This window comes from Antechinus flavipes, chromosome 2 (assembly GCF_016432865.1).
Source record: "Antechinus flavipes isolate AdamAnt ecotype Samford, QLD, Australia chromosome 2, AdamAnt_v2, whole genome shotgun sequence".
NCBI classification, from domain to species: domain Eukaryota; kingdom Metazoa; phylum Chordata; class Mammalia; order Dasyuromorphia; family Dasyuridae; genus Antechinus; species Antechinus flavipes.
Genome location: NC_067399.1, coordinates 319,503,878 through 319,525,388, shown reverse-complemented (window position 1 = coordinate 319,525,388; position 21,511 = coordinate 319,503,878). Strand labels below are relative to the sequence as shown.

The window sequence follows — 21,511 nt, the reverse complement described above, 5'->3', positions numbered from 1 at the left end:
GGTATTTTTGTCAATGAAAAAAATGGAAATTTCTCTTCTACCAAGAGATTTCTATAAAGGAATTGTTCTCTAATAAAAAGACATAACTGAAAAATGCAGAGCATATACATGACAGACAAACTGAAGAGTCCTTCCATATAAGAAATCAAGAAATATGACAAAACTTGTTTGCTATAAGACTCCTTTCCCACGTCACTGTAAGATCTCTTCATTTCTAAGAATGACAAAACTCCTGGAATAATATGTTGAAATAGTCCTCTGTTATGTGTGTGGTCACCCTTCTAAACAAAATAGTTGAACAAAAAAGTTATGGAAAAAAAGTACTCAGTAGTGGCAATCTGAAATAGAAGGAAGACTGACAACCATAAAAATAAAACATAATCAGTGAATCACTAATATTATGATGGAGGGTTATATTTTGGGGACCAAAAAGAGATGTCCTGTTCTATTTTGTGTTTTATGACTTCTTCCACCATTATACTAAAAGCTCTTCTTTGGAGACACTCATGTCTCCCTTGGCCGTTTCCCACTTTGACTATCCCCTGGGTTCTCCTTTTATTTAAGAATTTCATAGATAAAATAGTTACTTCACAAATAGAAATAATAAGCAATTGAAAACCCTAAATTGAAATTTTGAATACTAGGGGGCTGTCTTTGTGAAGGAACAAAAGCACTATAAGAAAAGGAGGTCACAAGGATCATCTGGCTAGAGTATTGTGCATTCCTAATGCATTGTATTGGCAAAATCTGTGAGAGAAAGGGTTAAATAGAGAGAGTAGTTACTCAGGATAGAAAAAGTGTGCTAAAAGTTCTTTTTAATGGCCCATAGTTGGCATAACTACAGTAGGTGCTGTTAGCATGGAGTCTTCTTCTTTCCACTGAGAAGTAATGGTTTTTAGCTGTGTGTAGAATTGGATACCCTAAAAGGAACAAGAGGGAAAAAAAAAATCAGCATCAGTTTGAATGATTCCCATGTTAACTCAAAGAATTACTGTATTGTCTGTATTGTATTATCTACAACTAAAACTCAGTGTTATTAAATGTTGCAAAAGTATGAAATGTTTATGTAGAAGAGTCAGAATAATTGAGAGAGTTATTAAAAAGTGATATATTTCCTCTTTTTGGAAATTTGTGGAGAATTTAATTGGTCATCAAAATCCAAGGACACTTTTGAACATTTGGGTTATGAGTAGAATGTGTTTGATATTCTTATTCATTTATAAATTTCTACCAAATGTTATGAGACCAGTCTCTAATTTTTATTTAAAAAAAAAAAACAAAACACATTCTCTGGACCTTAATTGTTTCAAGGCCCTGATAACTTGGAAAATGAGATCTTTATCAGCCTATCCACTTATGCTTGCCAATATTGTATAATTTGAATACTCATTTCAACCATTTTTCAGTGAATAATGACCAAAGGATTACTACTTTTGATAAAGTTGGAATCCTCAACTTAAACTATAGATAGATTAGATAGATGAAAGTAAGCAACTTTATCAACTTCTGAATAAATGAAATTTTTCTTAATTGAAAATAAAATAGCTGATAACTCTCATCAAGCCAAAATGATTTTTTTTTTTTCTATAACATGTCCTGCCCCCAAAATCCAGCTTATATTTATCTGTTTGGTATATTTTTAAAATACCACAAAATGTTCCTGACTACATACACTTCAATGGAAACTTATGGCAATGTGGGTCTAAAAGAGTAATCTATAATGTAATATGCTCTATCATTAATTTTAATATAATAGCATAAAAATCTATTTTGAGATAAAACATATTAATTGAATTTCTTAGATGAGAAGAAAAAGAACTGGCTTCAATCCTGCCTTAGATTCTTAAATATTAAAAAATGAAATATGACCATGATAAACATCTTTCTAGAATTATTTGGTAAAACCTGACCCATTAATCTAAGGAAAATTAAATTTGATTCAAATATACATTATTTACGATAAAAGGTATAAAACCCTACTTTTTGAAACTTTTAGATATAAGACAATGCATATACCTGCAGTTTCCATATGATGTAAGAATGACAATTTCCTTATGGCAATAAACAATATGATTTAAAAATCTCTACTCATTTTTCTAGCCTCATTTTTCATCATTATTAATAAAGGAAGAAGTATAAATATAGAAGCATATAATCCAGATACTTAATATGTATATCTGTGGTATTTCTGGCAAAATATTTACTGCTATTGCTAGTATCTAAATCAAATCAAGACTTGGGATCATAGAGCTAGAAGGGACCCTAGAGGATCTAATATTGATCACTTTATTTTATAAAGATCTAGAGAGATTATATTACTTGGACAGTATCACATAGGTAGCAAGTGCCAGAGTTGGCCTTCATCTCTAAATCCAAGACTCCCTCCAATGCATTCAAACAAGTAGTACTTGTTTGAAAATGTGTTTTCAATTGTTCTATTTAAGCAATTTTATTTTATATAAAGGAACATAGCCATCTTTTAAGCAGATTGTTTGGGTAAGATGAAAATCAGAATCCTTTTTATCCTCAAAGAAACTGATCCCTAAACAATAATAATTTTGCTTGACTACTATACCTTTTAATTTGGGAAGTCAACTCATTTTGTGATGTTTCTTCAGCTGTCAAATCTAAGCATAAACTTTGGGGTAAGATAGCAAGTATAAATGAAACTCATACATGATTCTCAAAGTGCTTGTTACTAAAGCTGCCTTGTTACTAATAGTAGCTGCTAATAAATAGAAACATTGTTTTAATCATAAAATTGGTTACCAGATGGCAAATTGTTTTTACCACAGCAATCACCTTCTAAGATATGAAAGGATTTTGATGTCTGTTGGTAGAGCAAGTACCCAATAATGTTGAAATCACAGCTCCTTTAATATTTTAGTAACTTATTTCTCCTGCCTGTAGCCTATGAATGAGCAGTGTTCCAAGGCAGGAAAAAAAGAAGCAATCAGATCTGGATAATAGTTAAGAGTCATTACTCAGAGATACGTAACCAAATGCCAATACAACATTAAGCCAAGAAATTAAGTTTCCATTCAGAATTACATTTGCCTTGTCAAAGTAGGGGCATAATCACAACAAAATAATGATGCTATTGGTATAGAAAAATGGAAATCAGCAAAGTGTGCAATTTAAGAATAGTACTTCTCTTTAAAAAGGATTACTAAGAGTAATAAAAATATAAATACAACCTAACATTAATGTATGATTTTAATCTTTTTTTTTTTTTTTGCTAGTTAGCAGTTTTATTCTATGCAGCGTACAATGAGGAATTCCTCTCTGTTTCAGGAAATCTCCCTCTCCTCCCCCTCTCCGTCCCCAAGATCTCAGTAACAGTAATGAATATTTTGGCATTGGCTGTGGAGGTGAGGAACTAAATACTCCTTTCATTGTCCCCCTAAACTAAGACCCACAGCCAATTCCAAAACCTGAAAAACCCTGGTAAACCAAGGCCAAAGAATATACATACTTACATACAGAATAGGCCCAATTCTTTGCTTAAAAGTGAAGCCCTGAAACCAGAGTCTACATTTATTCCAGTGAAAGGGCTCAAAGTTTATCTTCACAGTTTAGGGTTTTGGCTATTTTATCTCCTCCCCTTGATCCTCTACAGACAATGCCATTCCTATTTATGACTTCTAGAACCTAGTCACCAGAAACCCAGGACTTTCATTTTCAAGGTATTATCTATCATATATTTTATTTTTAACAATATTCCTATCAAGTAGGTTGGAGGCTTTTCATTTTACAGAAGAGAAAAATGAAAGCAGATTCTGTTTTCTGTGGGGGAAACTGAACTCTTTACCTTTTATTTTAGTCTGTGCTGAAAACTAAGCTTAGTGTGTATCAGTGCCTTTTCTATAAAATCATACCACCCTAATGGTACATAGAAGATTATTTGACTACAACTTTCATCTTTTGGTCACATCCAGAGAAAGTCACATAGATCCCCATGGCAAAATCTATGCTAACTTCCTTCCAGGGAACCAGATAGTTCTTCTGAACTTTACCTTACTTCACAGAAACTGTTGACAATCAATTTTTTTTCAGTAGCCTGACAAGTATGTTATTTTTCCTCCTGCATATATCCAAGAAGTTCATCAAGCAAAAATATAGTAACTATTTCTAATATTTAAGTTATTTACCTGTTTGCCATAAAAATTGGTGTCACCTCTGAAGGAAGAGCGAGAACCCGTAAATGAGAACATTGGCAAAGGCACTGGAATAGGGACATTCACACCCACCTAATACAGAACAAATACAAACAACAAATAGAAAAAAATTTTTATCTAGTGAAAATTTTGAAACCCCCAATGATCCCTATTTCATGATTGGAAGAGAGATTAGTGGCATATCCCACTCTCTTAAGTGGGTTATATTAATTGCTTCCTTTGTTGACTACCAAACTAATGAGACCCATGTAAAATATATTTCACAAACCTGCCCCACATCCACCATGTGAGAGTATTTTCGAGCAATGGCTCCATTGGTGGTAAAGATGGCAGTTCCATTTCCATATGGATTATTATTCACCATCTTGATGGCTTCATCCAAAGTTTCTGCCTCCAAAACAACTAGAACTGGGCCAAAAATCTCTTCTTTGTAACAGGTCATATTTGGCTGATAAAACAAATGTGAATTGTTAAAAAGAATGATATGAGATGCTGAACACTTTATTATCACATAATTCCTCTCGCTTTTCACATACAATCATCACAACAGTAATTCTTCCCCAGTGAACACTGTATAAAACGCTCCTCATTTATAATTCTAATTTACTACCTTTTTCTCATGCATCTGAAAATAATGTTTGCCTCTTTTAGCCCAAACAACTTGTTAAAAATTATCTTAACAATTTATGCCAGGAATAAAGGAATGTTTAAGGAAAATTAACATAATAGATTGGTATCAGTAACATTAGTAACAAAAAAATCATATAATTATATCAATAAATGCAGAAAAAGCTTTTGACCAAAAAAAAAAAATTCATTCCTAATAAAAAAGTTTGAAATCATGGGTATAAATAGATTTTCATTAAAGCACCTACTTTAAATCATCAGCAAGTATTACTTGTAATGGAAAAAAAGCTAGAAGCTATCTCAAATCAGGAGTGAAACAAAAATGCCCATTACATTATTCAATATTGTATGAGAAATGCTAGCAAATATTAATAAAAGGAATCAGAATGAGCAATGAGGTAATAAAACTATCTCTCTTTGCAGATAACACAATGATATACGTGGAAAATCTTGAGATTCAACCAAAGAGCGAGTTGAGAAAATTTTAACGAAATAGTATGATATAAAATAAACCCACATAAATTGCCAGCATTTCTATATGTTACTAATAAAACCTTGCAAGAAGTGATCATAAGAGATAACCCATTTAAATAATTGAGGATGGCATAAAGTACCTGGGAGTATACCTACCAAGATAAACCCAAGAACTACATGAACATAATTATAAAAGTTTTTATATAAAGCCATATTCAAATAATTGGAGATGTTAATAAAGTGAGAATTCTGCCCTAATGCCACCCCAATTAAATTACCAATAAATTTTTTTATAAAACTAGGAAAAATAATAAAATTCATTGGAAGAACAAAAAGTCAAGAATAGCAACAGAAATAAGTTTAGTAGTACCAGATCTTAAAACTATAAGGCAGTAATTATCAAAACTTAGCTGCTACTGGCTAAGAGACAGGTGAATAAGTGGAACAGAGTAGATATATAGTAGCAAATGATTACAGTAACCTTATATTTGACACATGTAAAGATTTCAGCTTTTGAGATAATTGATGGGAAAACTGGCAGATAATAGTTGTAGACCAATATCTTACACAATATGCTAAGATAAGATTAAAATAGATACATGACCTAGATATAAAGGATATATATGTTCTAATTGACAGAACATGGAACATATTATTAGACTTATGGACAGGAAAGAATTTTTTGCATAAACAAGAGATTGAGAACATTGTGAGATGTAAAATGAATAATTTTGATTACATTCAATTAAAAATGTTATTTGTATTAAAAAAAATCAATGTAGCTAAGATTAGAAGAAAACAGAAATAGATCCTACTTGACTGTAAGCAGCCAAATGATTTACCCCTTGGGTTGGAGATTCTGGGCTTACATAGGATGTCCCAAAAATCTTAAAAGAATTTTTAGGGGCAGCTAGGTGTAGTGAATAGAGCACCAGCTCTGAAATCGGGAGGACCTGAGTTCAAATCTAACTTCAGACACTTAACATTTCCTGGCTACGTGACACTAAGATTTAAATTCTGTGTTTCTAACCTGAGCAATATTTTTAATATAATTTAGATGGTTATCTCTATTTACCTTGACCTTTGAGATGATCGTTGGTCCAACGAAGTTGCCATTTTCATAGCCTTTAACTTTAATTTTTCTTCCATCTAAAAGAAGCGAGGCTCCTTCCTTTGTTCCACTCTCAATGAGATGACAAACTCGTTCTTTGGCTTGTGGGGAGATTAGAGGGCCCAAATCAGCTCCAGGCTGGTCCCCTATAAAACAAACATCAATCATGTAAGATAATGTTTTACTATGATGATGATGATACAGAAATCATGACAATAACAAAACATTTAGAAGAAAAGGCACAGTGGAAAGAGGATGATATACTCTTTAATAGGCATCATTAAAGTCACAGAGCCAAACATTCTCTAATTTACAGCCATTTCATTGCCTTAGATATTGACTCCCAAGATGATCACAAATAGTTACCAGCATTAACTCGCAACTTTTTGGCACGCTCCACAAGTTCTGGCAGCCAATTCTTTGCTTCCCCTACCAAGATGGCTGTGGAGAGGGCCATACAGCGTTGCCCCGCGGCTCCAAAAGCTGCTCCTACCAGTTGGTTCAGAGTGTTTTCTTTATTGGCATCTGGCATGACCACCCCATGGTTCTTCGCTCCCTAAGGACACAAAGAAAGCAAACCATATTCTTGCTGAATGTGTCTAACTGTTAATAGAAACTGAATTGATAGTCAAAAGGAACTATAAAGCTTTATTTAGTTCTTAAGAAATGGAAACCAGCAAAGAGTGGTAATTAAACTAGGGGAATATGGGATCTCAAATCTTGTACCTTTCAAGCAAATATGGGAGGAAATGGATTAAAAAAAAAAAAGATTCTCGGTTTTGGGAGATGAAGGATATGCTTTCATTTTTGATATCACTAAAATCTTGAAAATCCATAACTCCTATCTGTTGTATGAAGAACTCCAAGTTGTATGAAGAACTTGTACACAAAATAAACTAATTACAGACAGGTGATATGAATATTCATGTTACATAAAGAGTAAAAAAGATGGTGGGAAGTTTAACTTGTTAGGATCGCAGAGTTCCGCATATCATATGGGATGTGAACTTAGATTTCCTAACTCCAAGTCTACCCAGTTCTACCACAATATCACCTAACCTTTCATGAAGGCAGGAAAATTTCATCAAGCATCACAGCTGAGCTAAATACTGCAAAGATAAACAACCCTTCCCTGAAGAATCTATTAGAAGACACAATATGCAAACAGATAGTATATAATAAATATAAAATATAAAAAAGTTAATATAAAATAACGTGAAGGACAAAGTACTATAGATGAAAGGTTTCATATAGGAAGTAGCACCTGAGATGAGCCTTGAAGACTAGGACTCTAAAAATTCCAGTTGATTGGGACTTTCCACAAACTTTATATGAATTGATAGGTTGATACCAGATTGTGAAGGTCTCTAAATGCTATGTTGAAGAGTCTGTTATTTTATTCTTGAGGTAAAAGGAAGACATTGATTATGTTTAAACAGGGGAATGATATGTTTTAGTTTAGATATGTTTATCATTTAGGAATGATATGTGGAAGATGGATTGGAGAGGAGAAGACAAGAAGCAGAGAAGTACCCCTATTGGGGTACTTATTAGTTCAGACAATAGATAATGAGGGCCTTAACTGGGTCAGGTGAATGGAAAGATACTGTAGAAGAAAAGACCTGGTAACTGATTGGATATGGGAGAAGAATTTTTTTTTTTTTGCTGAGGCAATGGGGTTAAGTGACTTGCCCAGGGTCACACAGCTAGGAAGTGTTAAGTGTCTGAAGTCAAATTTGAACTCGGGTCCTCCTGACTTCAGGGCCGGTGCTCTATCCACTAAGCTACCTAGCTGCCCCAGGGAGAAGAATTTTAAATCTGAAATTAGAAAAGTTGCAGGAAGGATATTTTGGATATGTTGAGTTTGAGATATCATGGGATATATACAATGAGATGTCCAACTAGGCAGTGATAGAGAGTTCAGGAAATAAAAATTTAGGAATCCCCTGCATAGAGGTAGAAATTTGAAGAAAAAACAGAAAATGAGACTTTACAAATGTAGAGGATTCTATATAGAGATTTGGGGGATAAACTCATGTTTACAATGATGATCCAGCAAAGGATACAGTACAACAATCTGGTAAGAGAAGAACCTGAAAAACATGGTGTCACCAAAGCCTTGGGAGAAGAGATTCTCCAAGCAGGAGTGGCAAAAGTGGAAGAGATGTGAAGAGTGAGAGAAGAGAAACAGCCATCTTATTTCACAAGAGAGACAAACTCGTTCTTTGGCCTGTGGGGAGATTAGAGGGCCCAAATTAGCTCCAGCTGGTCCCCGTAAAACAATTTGATTGATTAACTTAGGGCATTTTCAGTCAAGTAAGTGGGAGCAGCAGATATACAGCAAAACACTGAGTAGTGAAGTAAATATGGAGAAAATGGAGTCAGGAATTTGGTTGTGAAAGGGAAAACACAGTCTGAGGCGATGGCAGAGTCAATTTTTTTTTTTTTAAAGGATGGAGGTTTATAGGAAGCTGGAAAAGTGACATTTCAGATGAGAAAGAATATGACAGAAGAGACAAGCTCCTGAAAACAAAGATAGGATGAAGTATAAGTAGGTTTGCCTTGTAAGGAGAAGAGCCTTGTGTCTTCATAAGAGATGAAAACAAAGGAAAAAGAACTAGAGATGATGACATAGAATTTCGAAATATGGTAGATGGGAAGAGAAAGAGCTCACATGGATGACTTGTAGTAAAGAATTTTTAAATTCAAGTCAAGTACGAGGTGAGGTCTTTGGAGATAAAATAGGAGATGGTATGATGTAGGGATCTTGAGGAAAGAAAATGTATGGAACAACCACTGTGGAGACTTAATTTTTTTTAAATCAGATTTTTTTTCATCACCACAGTAAATTTCTGGTGAGAAAATTCCTTGTAGAATTTTGAAATATGGTAGATGGGAAGAGAAAGAGCTCACGTGGATGACTTGTAGTAAAGAATTTTTAAATTCAAGTCAAGTATGAGGTGAGGTCTTTGGAGATAAAATAGGAGATGGCGTGATGTAGGGATCTTGAGGAAAGAAAATGTATGGAACAACCACTGTGGAGACTTAATTTTTTTTAAATCAGATTTTTTTTCATCACCACAGTAAATTTCTGGTGAGAAAATTCCTTGTACCAATGCAAGATGGCACCTCCTTTACAATTTATAATCTTAAAAGAGCAGGTTGGAGAACTGAGAGGTTAAGTCACTTGCCTAGAGTCACACAGTATTGTCAGAGGAAGAAGCAGAACTTAGGTTTTACTGACCCTGTGGCTATCTATTACACCAAACTTACATATGGCTGGTCTCCAGTTAGAAATCTATTTCTATATCTATATATCTATATTTTTTTGGCTGAGGCAATTGGGGTTAAGTGACTTGCCCAGGGTCACACAGCTGGGACATATTAAGTATCTGAGGCCGGATTTGAACTCAAGTCCTCCTGACTTCAGGACCAGCACTCTATCCACTGTGCCATCTAGCTTGTACTACTTTCCAGTTTTGTTTTTCCAAATATTCTAGTATAGGCCCATAATTTCCTTTTACTTAAGTTAATGTTGTATCTTCCTAAAAAGTCTCCTTACCTCCAGTTTCTCTCTGATCTAAATCATTCAATAAATTGGGACATCCTGAAAAATCTTAAGATTTAATAAGTTTAAAACTGCACTTAGATTTTTGGGACTCTCATAGTTCTTTCTAAAAACACACAGCACTATGAAACTCCAATGTTGAAAAACTTCCATAATCCTGGACACAACAGATACTTGATAATCTTATTGAACCAAACTGAAAATAGTTGAAGTTTAACTGGCCAAAATAAATGGGATTTCCAAATGTAGCTATTCCTAAGAGACTACTGCAGGCAGATAGCATTATAAATAATTTCTGCAAAATTCTTCAGAAAAAGTGGTGATGGCCACTGAGACTTATATGGTCAGACTGAAAGGTCAGTTCATATATGTAGTACAATACAACATATACCTCATTGCATACATTACACTTTCCCTAGAGGATATAATAAGTCCGGGTGGTTTAAACTTTTTCCACTTGTGAACTCTTTTTGTCTGAGAGATTTTTACGTGAGTCCAGCTATATAGGTATATAGGGTTTACAAATCAAACACTGATAATCATAATTTTGCAACCTCCACATTCAGTTATAGTTTAAGAAGCTGAACCTTAGGTAATTCCTAATTCCTGAACATGGGCAAAAATAGTATTGAAAACGCCTTTCAAATAATCATTGAAAAAATGGCCAGAAATAAGGTTGGAAAGACAGGAAGAAGGGAGGGAGGAACACTTAGTACTGATGCCACCAAAAATCTATATATGGATGAGGAAGTATGTATTCTCTATTCTTTACTAGCAAGTTTGGGCTAAAGGGTGAAGTTTTCATTAAGAAACTATGGTATACTAATAAAGGATGAGTGGCCTTTTGGTTGAAATCTTGGTTATTTTTAAAGCTGATGAGATCTGGGGAGAAAGGGAAAGGGAAGTTCACCAGATTTGCTTGAACTCTCTTGCCATTTCTTGACCCTCTCTCATAGATGTATTCTCCAGCTTGATTGGAGCCCACAAAGCTGATTGCTTTTATGTCCGGGTGATCACAAATAAAATTCACAGCTTTAAGGAGAAAATAAGTTATTTTAATAAACACTTAATAGATTCTTCTTAACCTAGCATATTTCTTCCTTGTTGACCACATCCCCATTGTCACAAGTTTGATTCTTTCCTACTTCAGCTTTTTCCTTTTCCAATTTTCCTTTATAACTTGATTCTCATTCTTTTTAATTTTTTAATTTCAAGACTACAATTTCCAATTTTCTTCTGTTCTCACCCTAACTTTGAGAACTTTAGCTTGCTTTTTGTATTCTTGCCTACCTCCAAATACCTGCCTTCTCTTACTCCATTTTCTTGGCATTTTTATCTTTTTTTTTTTTTTTTGGCTGAGGCAACTGGCGTTAAGTAACTTGCCAAGGTCACACAGCTAGGAAGTATTAAGTGTCCGAGGCCGCATCTGAACTCAGGTCCTCCTGACTTCAGGGCCGGTGGTTTATCCACTGTGCCATTTAGCTGCCACAGTATTTTTATCTTTTAGAGTGTTTTATGTATTGCCTCCATGCATGAGTTCTTAGATAACACTGTACACAAATCAGTTGCACTTCACATCACACATAAGTATCTTAATTTTTCTTGTTTTAACTTGTAAGCTATATACCTTTTTTCTTAAAACATTTTTAATAATAATAAGTAAATGTCCTTTTTTTTTTTTAACAGGTTCTTTAACCCTCAACCAATATTTCTAGTTTTACTGAGTAAAAGATATCTAACATATACATTAATAGCAATACCATCCTTAAAACACTGGAGGTTATGCTAATAACACTTTCTTTTGTTATTCTTTAGGCCTTTATCTCAAACTTCAATACCTGTTTTTCATTCTCCTATTGGCAGCCAGATTTAAGATCCATTTTTAGAGACTTTTACCTTCTTGTTGTCCATGGATAATGTTCAATGTCCCATCTGGAGCACCAGAATCTTGCAGCAATTTGCTGAGAAACATAGCTGCTCCAGGTACTCGCTCAGATGGTTTCAATAAGTAGGTATTTCCACACACCATGGCCATGGGGAACATCCATAGAGGAATCATGGCAGGAAAATTGAATGGAGCAATGCCTGCACATACACCCAACGGTAGACGGTAGGAGTAAATGTCCATGTCTTTGGTAATGGAAGGCATGGTTTCTCCCATCATGAGGGATGTCACACTACAGGCATGTTCAACTACCTCTGCAACAAAGAGTGACAAATCAGACTATTTTCAAATTCAGAGCCATCGCACCTCCAGCAGGGGCCTTTGCTAAATTCCTCTTCCTGGTCTGCTCAGCATGGCAAAAGATTTCTATTAATGGTGGATAGCTGATTGGTCCTCAGTGCATATCAGTCTAGTGAAGAGTTCATACAAAATAATATCCTCTAAAGGGGAAAGAAACTGATCTGCAACACTAGGTTAAGTAAATAATGAACTTTTGAAAATAAATGAATATCATACTCTATTCATGAATCACTAGGAAAATTCTTAAGGATTGATCAACTATATATCCTATAGTGAAAAAACTGATTGTTCTAGTATCCTCTTCCTCCCTCCCTCCCTCCTAGAAGCTTCTGAAATCCTTATGAAGGACTGTCAGCTTACGAAGGCCTCGGAATACATCTCCCTCAGCATCAGCCAGGGTCTTCCCTTGCTCCAAAGTGATTAACTTAGCAATTTCTTTCTAAAAAGAAAACAAAATGAAACCAAAGAGAAGAAAACCTTTCCCACCCTCACCTCCCTTGAATATTTCCCACATAGCCAAGTTGATGAGTAAGTAGGCAAATACTACTGGGGAAAAGCAAACTTTAGGCTTGGGTCTGTGCTGTTGATTTCAGAATAGGTACCAAGGGAAAGAGTCATTATGGAATTGAAGGATGTGACCTACGTGACAGTACCAAGGATAGATGGGGACTCCTCTTGTCATATTATCAAGGAAAGTATATTATTTAGATTTTCTCACCAAGTTTTCTTTGATAAGCTGCTGATACCGAAGCAGAACCTGCTGACGACTTAGTACAGATGTTTCTGACCACGAGGGAAAAGCACGTTTGCAGGACTCCACAGCTGCATTCATTTCAGCTTCTGTGGCTTTGGGAACTCGGCCAATTAACTCATTAGTAGCCTGGAAGATAGAGAAGCATATCATACTTTATCTTTGTCCTGAGAGACAAACATATCAGACTTTTTACCTTTGTCCGATTTTTTATCCCATAACAGTTTCAGGATGCAGTAATCAGTCGATTGGTTAATAACATATTTATCCTATATTTCCCCATCATATTCTCAGAATATTCTTAATTGGTCAATGTGGCTTCTAGAACAACTTTTCTTACAGGGTTGTGAATATCGATCCACTTGTCACTTTTAGATTCAACAAATTTCCCATCTATGAAAAGTTTGACAGTTGGCTGAAAAAGAACAAACAAAAACAATTAGTTACTGTTGGGAATCTTTCTGTTTTTTCCACAACGTAAGGAATTCTAAGTGATTCTGGAAACTTTTGATCTCTATACATTTCACTAGTGAGAAAAAACTAAAATTATTTTATCACAGTATACAACATTTGGTCTCCATTTAATGCGAACTCATTAAGTGTTGGTGTATTTTTATTCTGAAGTAGCATAATAAAATGAACAACAGATTTGAACTTTGGGACCCAAGACTACATCCCAGCAATTCCACTTACTATGCAACCTTTGGACAAGTTAGTTATGGAAGCTTCAGGCCCAAAGATATTTTTAGTAAAATATTGTCACTATTTTCCTCACATATAAGATATGAAAAATATTTTGTAAATCATAAAGCACAATATAAATGTCAGTTTTTATTGTGACAGTGGAATTATTAATCATTAATACATAGCAGAACCTAATACTAATAAAAGTAAATATACATCCACTGGAAGCACAAAAACAATCAAGAGATTAGCATGTTAGCAAAGGGAATTAGTTTTCATGAAACTTTAATTCAAATGATTTTCTGTATGATCCTGGCTAAGATCTTTAGGATGACTACATACTGTAAAATATTTTTTGTCTTCCCTGCAACATTGCTAGTAAGAACAAACACATAAGAAATGATATACCAGTTTATTTCTTCATAAATATTCCTTCATAAAATTTCAGTACTTTCAAGTTGAAAATAAGAAATGATGAAGTAGGGGAAAGGAATGAAAGGAAAGGGACTAAAGGAGCCAGTAAAAGTATACTACTTGAACTCCGGAAAAAACATTAACAATTCAGAATTCTTCGAATATTCTTTAAGATGATGGAAAAAAAAAATCTAGAGCAGGATTTTAATCTGATCTGATAATCTGATAGGGTTATTTCCAAAAATGTAATTCTTTTTTTTTTAGAAGTATTAATTAGATTATTTAGAATATTAATGTTAAATCTGAAAGATCTAAGTTTCTTTTATGTGGAAATGGGATGGACAACATGCGATTTAGAATTTTTCTTTGTATTTGAGTATTTTAAAGGCAAAATGATCTGTGTAATGTTAAACTTAGAACTATCTACTTAGATAAGAAAGATAAGCTGTATAAGTTGTGAACTTTCTAGGATGAACCCTTTACTGTGATTCTTGAGAACTAGATTCATCTGAAGCCTTGATTAATGATAATTGCGGTAGGAGATAAAATCTTTTGGGACTGCAACTAATATTTAGTGGGAGTTCTGAATTCAGGTATGACTGCATAGGTCATAAGGTGATCTGCATAATGACCTATGCAGTCATAAAGTGGAATGGTTAAAACTTATGGACAGTTACCTGAAGTAAAACTGCCTTAAATAGATATTTTAATTTGCGGCCAGCCAGACTTTGGTCCTCTATTAATCTTTTAACCTTTTACTTCCTGGGGCTAGAGTTTCTTTATCTAAAGGCTTACTTGGCCCAAGTACTAGGAGCCACTCCCCACTTTGCCTTTTGTTCTTTGAGAAAAAGCTGGGAATCTCATCATGCCCTGATTAGGCTAAGGTTTAGGCCCTAGAGCCTTTTACACTGTATGTTGATGGAAGGCAGGGCTATCTCTGGAACCCCAACTTATCAAAGATCTATATTGTCTTTAGATGGATTTTTCATGTTTTGCATGACCATGATGGTGGTGGTGTTTGTGGTAATATGGAAAGAGAACTTTTGACACCCAAACAATTCCCCATTAAATATGCAGAGAAAATGAAATGAAGGGGAATTCAGTCTAGATGAAGGGAAGGAGGCTTATAGGATCAGCTGCCCATGTTGCACTGCTGATCCTTTGCTCCTGATCAGTGGCTTTCCTTTCTAAAGTATTAGATTTGGGAGCCAAAGGATGGCTGATCTGTGTACAAGAGTTAATTGATTTTCAAAACAAAAGTAAGAGGATTTACAAGAATCCCCAATGCCTGGGGGGAGTAAACTGGTTTATAGATGAATCTTCTAGAGTGGTAGATGGGATATTGTTTTGAGGCAAGGGGAAATAGATTAGCAGATGAGAAGGCCAAGGGAGCTAGAGACCAGGAGATTTCTCATATAATGGCCTTGATAACTGTACTTCCCCCTAGTCTACCCTCTCCCAGTTTTACCCAGAAGGAAAAAGAGAAGGCCTCGACTCTCGGAGCAGTTAGGAACTCGGAAGAATGATGGCTCTTATCTGATGGCAGAGAGATACTGACCAAAGCAAGTATGAGGCAGGTCCTTCAGCAACTGCACCAGGGCAGTCTCTGGGATGTCCAAAACCTGTGTGATGCTGTGCTGACAAGGTATGTTTCCCCTGGCCTATATACAATGGCCCCACAACTGGTGGACGGCTGTCTCGTTTGTCGAAAGACTAACAAGGCTGCTCAATGCTAGATCTCAAAAGTGGGACAAGCTCCAGGAATCGGGCCATTCTAAAGCATCCAGGTGGACTTCACTGAGCTGCCTCAAATACTTGCGGTCATAGTGGACCATCTGACATCATGGGTAGAGGCATTCCCCTCAGCCTGAACAACTGCCTCGACAGTAAGGTCTTATTAAAACAGATTATTCCCACATATGGAATAGTGGAGAGGGTAAACTCGGATCAGGGAACACATTTTTCTGCCCAAGTATTGCAGAATGTGATTGGGGCCTTAGAAATCACTTGGGATCTCCACATCCCTTGGCATCCTCCCTCTTCTGGGAAAGTAGAAAGGATAAATCAAGAAATAAAATGGCAACTGACTAAATTATCTTTAGAGACTCAACTACCTTGGACTAAATGTCTTCCTCTTGCTGTGGTCAGAATCAGAACCAAGCCATGTAGGGCTTTCACCTTATGAATTATTGTATGGTCATCCTCTCCAGGCTTGTCCTATGGGAAACTGGGACCCTATCTTAGAGACAAAGGATTTATTTCTTAAGAGATATGTTAAGTCATTGCTAGGACTTCAGCAAAAAGGTTAATAGCTCAGACTCCTCTAGGTTTCCGTTCCTGGAAGGATGAGAAGAAGCTGACTCCGTGCTGGGATGCACCCTACCAGGTGACAATGACCTCAGACACTGCAATTCGCACCCAGGAACAAGGCTGGACAACCACACCAGAACAAAAGGACCTGTGGTGCTACCTTTATCTGAATGGACAGTTGAAGATGTGGAGACCTCAAATTACATTTGAGGAGGGGACCTCCACTGAATGGGAACAAAAACTCTGAATCCAGCGCATTGTAACTGTATGACTTTTCTTACACTAATTACTTTGGAAAACCCTCATGGGGCTTTCTCTGAGCTTGCCTATTTCCTCATGATAGCCATAGAAACCAGACCTTTATCTTTCAGAGATAAGAACCAGCTTCTCCTGCTCATGCAGAATATAGGGAGAACTTTTAACTTATCAAATTGTTGGATCTGTGGTGGATCCCAACAATTGAGCTAATAGCCGTGGGTACCTATCCCCTTAAGCCCAGACTGGATCCTTAGTAACTGATCCCAGAAGATAGGATTTGTTAAACAGGGCAAAGTTTGAAGCTGGGAAATAGTGTATGTGAGTGGACTTAACTCTGGACAAGGTAAAAGACTTTTTCTCTCCTTATCTTGTAGTGGACACTGCAGTCATCATTTGGAGCTCTTGGGAGCTCTGGCACAATTCCTTAGGAATTGCTGTGGATTGACAAAAGGCTTTCTTTTGTCTGTTCTGTCTCTAGGAGATACGAGGGAGGCTGCAAGGATTTGGAAAACTAAGTTTTTACCTGTGTAGACATCAATGGGGTTGGTGCAATGTCACCTCAGGGACACCTGGGAAACATGGGACTGTTTCCCACATTTTGGAATACCTCTAACCTAATAAATCAATGGTCAGTTGCCAATTGTAGTTGGAGGAAAGAGCAGGGTCTATGGAAATGTCATTGTGTTACCTTTGTAAGGGAAGGTCCCCTAGAGATGAGAGACCAGCAATATTACCCTTTTACAAGGAATAGTTCAGACATATTTTCGAGGGAACAACCTATTCTAAAGGGACATTATTGGATCTGTGGCTTAACTGCTTATACTCATCTACCTCTTAATTGGGCAGGGATTTGCTATATTGGACTAATAAGGCCAAAATTTTTCTTTCTTCCTGAATAGGCAAACCAATATTTAGGGATTCAGTTGTATGATGATTTGGGAAAAGGGAAACGGGGTTTAGATACCTCGATTACTCAAACTGAAGATGCAAATGGTTGGGGTGATGCCTGGCCTCCAGAGTGAACAGTTAAAGAGTATGAGCCAGCCACTTGGGCTCAAGATGGAAGTTGGGGATATAGAACCCCAATATATATGTTGAACAGGATAATTAGGCTTCAAGCAGTTGTAAAGATTATCACCAATCAGACGGCTGAGACACTAGATCTTCTGGCTGATCAAGCTCCTCAAACCAGAGAGGCTGTTTTACAACATAGACTTGTACTGGATTATTTGTTAGCTGAGGAAGGGGAAGTTTGTGTGAAACTAAATTTGTCAACATGTTGTATAAAGATTGATGGAAATCTAGTAAAAGAAGTCATTAAGAACATTAGGAAACTTGCTCATGTTCCTGTACAGACCTGGACCTCACTGTTCAATACTTCTTGGTAGTCCTGGTTTGGGGGAAGCTGGTGGAAGCAGTTCCTTTGGTTTGGTCTTACCTTGTTTGATCCGATTGATAGTCCAAACCTCATTATCTAGAATGATTAGGTTGGAAGAGAAAGCTGAAGGGTCTGTTATATTGATGGTGTTAAAAAGGACAAGGATGGGAGCCAGTGGCCCAAGGAGACTGACAGGAACCAGAAGGGGATGAAGAATTCGATAGGGAATGTGAAGTTATTTGAATATCTCTCTTTTTTTTCAATCATGAATCCCTTGAGATTGTCTTGGATCGTTGTATTGCTGAGAATAGCTAAGTCATTCACAGTTGATCATTATATAATATTGCTGTTACTATGTATAATGTTCTCCTAGTTTTGCTCACTTTACTCTGTCAGTTTGTGCAAATTTTTCCAGATTTTTCTGAAATCATCCAGTTTATTTTTATAGCACAATAGTATAATACAATCATATCCTACAACTTATTCAGCCAATCTTCAACTGATGTACATCCCCTCAATTTTCAATTCTTTGCCACCGCAAAAAGAACTGTTACATTTTTGTCCAAACAGGTCTGGATAAAGCTCTTAAGAGATAATGCCACAGGAAAAATAAATCCATTTTTCTAAGGATCAGGGATATTAACTATCAATAAACTGCCTTTTATGCCACCATAAACTTACCACTGAAGATGAGGAAAAACACGATGCTGGATACCAAATAGGGTTTATCTTGAAAGAAACCTATGAGACAAAGGAAAAAAATGTATCATTTTTTGGAGTAGAAATTCAATGAAAAATGTAGGGGGAGAAGAAACCACTTGTATCCCCAAAGCTAAACATCACATAAAGTGTCAAGTTTAACAGAGGAACTAACACTTTTAATGTAAAGTGATAGATTTAATCTCATAATTATCACTTAGACTTACTAGATAGCTTTCAAGCCACACTATGGTCACAGAAGGGCATACTTTATTCAAAAGGAACATATTAACTAAAAAGCTATTATGAAAACACTATAATTTAAGAATATACAATTGTGTTAAAAAAAAATCCATAAGACAAGAATGATAGTGAAGAACAGTTGGGTGAAAGATAAATGGAATTTAAAAACACTGTGATAGAAACATATTCAGACAGAGGGATATAGATAACTTGGGAAAGAGATCAAGGCATGAAGGTATAGTAAGTAGTAATAGAAGACTTCATTTATCAAATGATACTACATATGTAAAGATATTGACATGTCTTTTAGAATTACATGATTAACTCTTCATCTAGGCATATCAAAGTAGTCAGCTAAAAGCAGAGCAGGTGATAACATTTTAAAAAGAAGTTTTATTGATATTTTAAAAAATATTTTCATTTACCAATTACCCTTCTTAGTAGAACTGTGACAGAAGTCCAATTAACATGTTTATCACAACTGTATACCTCTCATTCTCTACCTGTAATGTACCAACTCTCTCGAAAATGGTGTTTCATGATGATTAACAAGCCATCTGAGGTCAAGAAATGGTTCCTTCATTGGTCTAAATTCTGACAGTATGATTTTCCTTTACAGTAATGAGGTCATTGTATTTATAGTTCAACTTGTTTGTTTACTTATTCTCCAATAGTTTTTCTGAATCTAATTGTTAAGAACTTGACTTGCCTTAAAGATAATTTCATTTTCAAAAATGGAAGAAAGTGAAAAGCAATACTATTCTGGAACCGATTTTGACAAAATATTTGGAGACAAATCATGAGAACCTTGGAACACCTTACCATTTGACTAAATTTACCATTGTGTTTGTTGGTTTTTGCTTAATTGCCTTTCATTATTCCAAGGAAGGGCTTATTTAGCTGGAAGGATTTTTATTTAGAAATGACAAAGTAAAAAAAAGACAATTCAAAAAACACTAAACCCAAGGCTTCAACTGAATTGGGAGAGATTTTTCAAGAGCATGGGAGAACGTAAGCTGATTTGGACGTTCATCTAGTTTAGTTTTTCCTCTAAACTAGATGTTTGGCTTTAAGAATTTTAAAATTGATAATGTTATGCCAAAGTTCCCTTTTAATGTTGTGACCCAGTTTCTCCAATTGTCCTATTTATTTATTCTGCCTTAGGTTATAACCTTTCCCTCTTAATGTTTGAGATAAAGGTTTTATAGACATTCCTTCTTAATGTTTGACAAAATAAAGGTTTATCCATTTTTAGATGTCATTAGAATATCAGTAATCTCCCCCACATTAGGTTATCTCCATCTAGGTGCCTCCCCCACTATGTCATTATTCTTATTAATCTATAAAAAGTTTGCTGTCCAATACTCGGGGCTACACTCTTTGAGATGATAGTCTCGTCTAGCCCTAGGATCAAACATGGATCCATTAGTCCCAGTATTTCTCTCCATTTAATAAACTATTGAATTGGTCTCTAATCTCTTGTCTTGCTCAGTTTCTTCAGCGTTATAATAAAATGTTTCTGGTAGATTCGTCCCTAATGAATAGATTACACCATTATTCTGTCTCTGTCTCTCTCTCTCTCCCTCCCCGCCCCATAAAGAGATTGGGAAGAAACTCTTAGACCAAAGGCAGCAGAAAACCTAGGAGAGTGAAAAGTTCCTTCAAATGATCTTCTCTTTTTCTCCCCTCCTTTCCCCACCAAGAAGTCCAGAGTTCAGAAGACATCGTGGCTGGAGGAAAGCAGGGTGAAAGGAGGGAGCTGTCCTCCCTCCCTCCCCCCCTCCCCCCGCTGCAGGCGCAATTTCCATAGCAGTTGTGTTTGATTTCAGGGACTCCTTTTGACAGTTTTTTAAAGCCTACGAACTCCTCACGATGTTTTTTAAACGCATACAACAAAATACACAGCATCATGAAAGAAGCTACTTTAAATGGGGTTAACAAAGGTATTTTTTCAGAGCGGCGCGCAGGTAGACGCCCGGTGAGGACTCCCTGTGCTACAGGGTAAGGTAGTAACCAGAGCAGGGCGAAGAGGGAAGGGGAGAGCAGGGAGGAGAGGGAAGGGGAGGACAAGACGTATCAGCAGAAGGAACACTGGGTCTGGGATGAAAGTTCAAGGTCAGGGTTTTAAAAAAGCTTTTGTACGCTAGAGATTGACTGGCAGCAGGCAAGAACCGGGATGGGGGTGACAGAGACGGGACAAAGGTGTGGGAGGGTGCGAGGATTGAGGGTCAGGGGGGTAACCAGACTAAATCCAAGGGATGCAGGTCCTGGGCCGGGAAGGGGGAAAGGAGTCAGCTTGAACCCGGATCTTTCCAGAGATTCGAAGTTCTCCCTTTTTTTCTCACCCGAAGCATCCGGGTTCGTAAGCCCGCCGCTGCCGCCACCGCTACCACCGCCATCGCTGCCTGTCTCAGTTAGTCACGGGATCGGTTACTAGCCTGACCGCCGCCTAACTCCGCCTCCCTCGCCTTTCTATTAGCAAGAAAGAGGAGGAGGAGACCCTTGGTTCAGGCCAATCATGCGGCATAGCTTCCTTCCCCGCCCCCCTATCCGCCTCCGCCGAAGACCATC

At 36.4% G+C, this 21,511-nt stretch overlaps 1 protein-coding gene across 1 annotated transcript; it reads right to left on the bottom strand.

Annotated features, from left to right (window-relative positions):
* Positions 1 to 798: 798 nt before the first annotated feature.
* ALDH6A1 (aldehyde dehydrogenase 6 family member A1) lies at positions 799 to 21,435 on the bottom strand. Its single transcript, XM_051977617.1, has 12 exons — positions 21,286 to 21,435; positions 18,680 to 18,739; positions 13,295 to 13,369; positions 12,922 to 13,083; positions 12,564 to 12,642; positions 11,855 to 12,157; positions 10,869 to 10,990; positions 6,757 to 6,946; positions 6,355 to 6,536; positions 4,447 to 4,626; positions 4,152 to 4,250; positions 799 to 920 (listed from the first exon to the last, which is right to left on the bottom strand). The coding sequence occupies exons 1-12, from the start codon at positions 21,337 to 21,339 to the stop codon at positions 816 to 818; spliced, it is 1,611 nt and encodes a 536-aa protein (XP_051833577.1). The 5' UTR covers positions 21,340 to 21,435; the 3' UTR covers positions 799 to 815.
* Between the last annotated feature and the right edge of the window lie 76 nt (positions 21,436 to 21,511).

What these genes read in the sequence shown, in the direction of transcription:
- ALDH6A1 (XM_051977617.1), bottom strand. Translation starts at nt 21,339, where the DNA reads ATGGCGGTGGTAGCGGTGGCGGCAGCGGCGGGCTTACGAACCCGGATG. An exon ending in AGCTTATCAAAGAAAACTTG is followed by an intron (nt 12,643 to 12,921) that starts GTGAGAAAATCT and finishes TTTTCTTTTTAG; the next exon opens with AAAGAAATTGCTAAGTTAAT. An exon ending in ACATGGTGGATGTGGGGCAG is followed by an intron (nt 4,251 to 4,446) that starts GTTTGTGAAATA and finishes GTTCTGTATTAG; the next exon opens with GTGGGTGTGAATGTCCCTAT.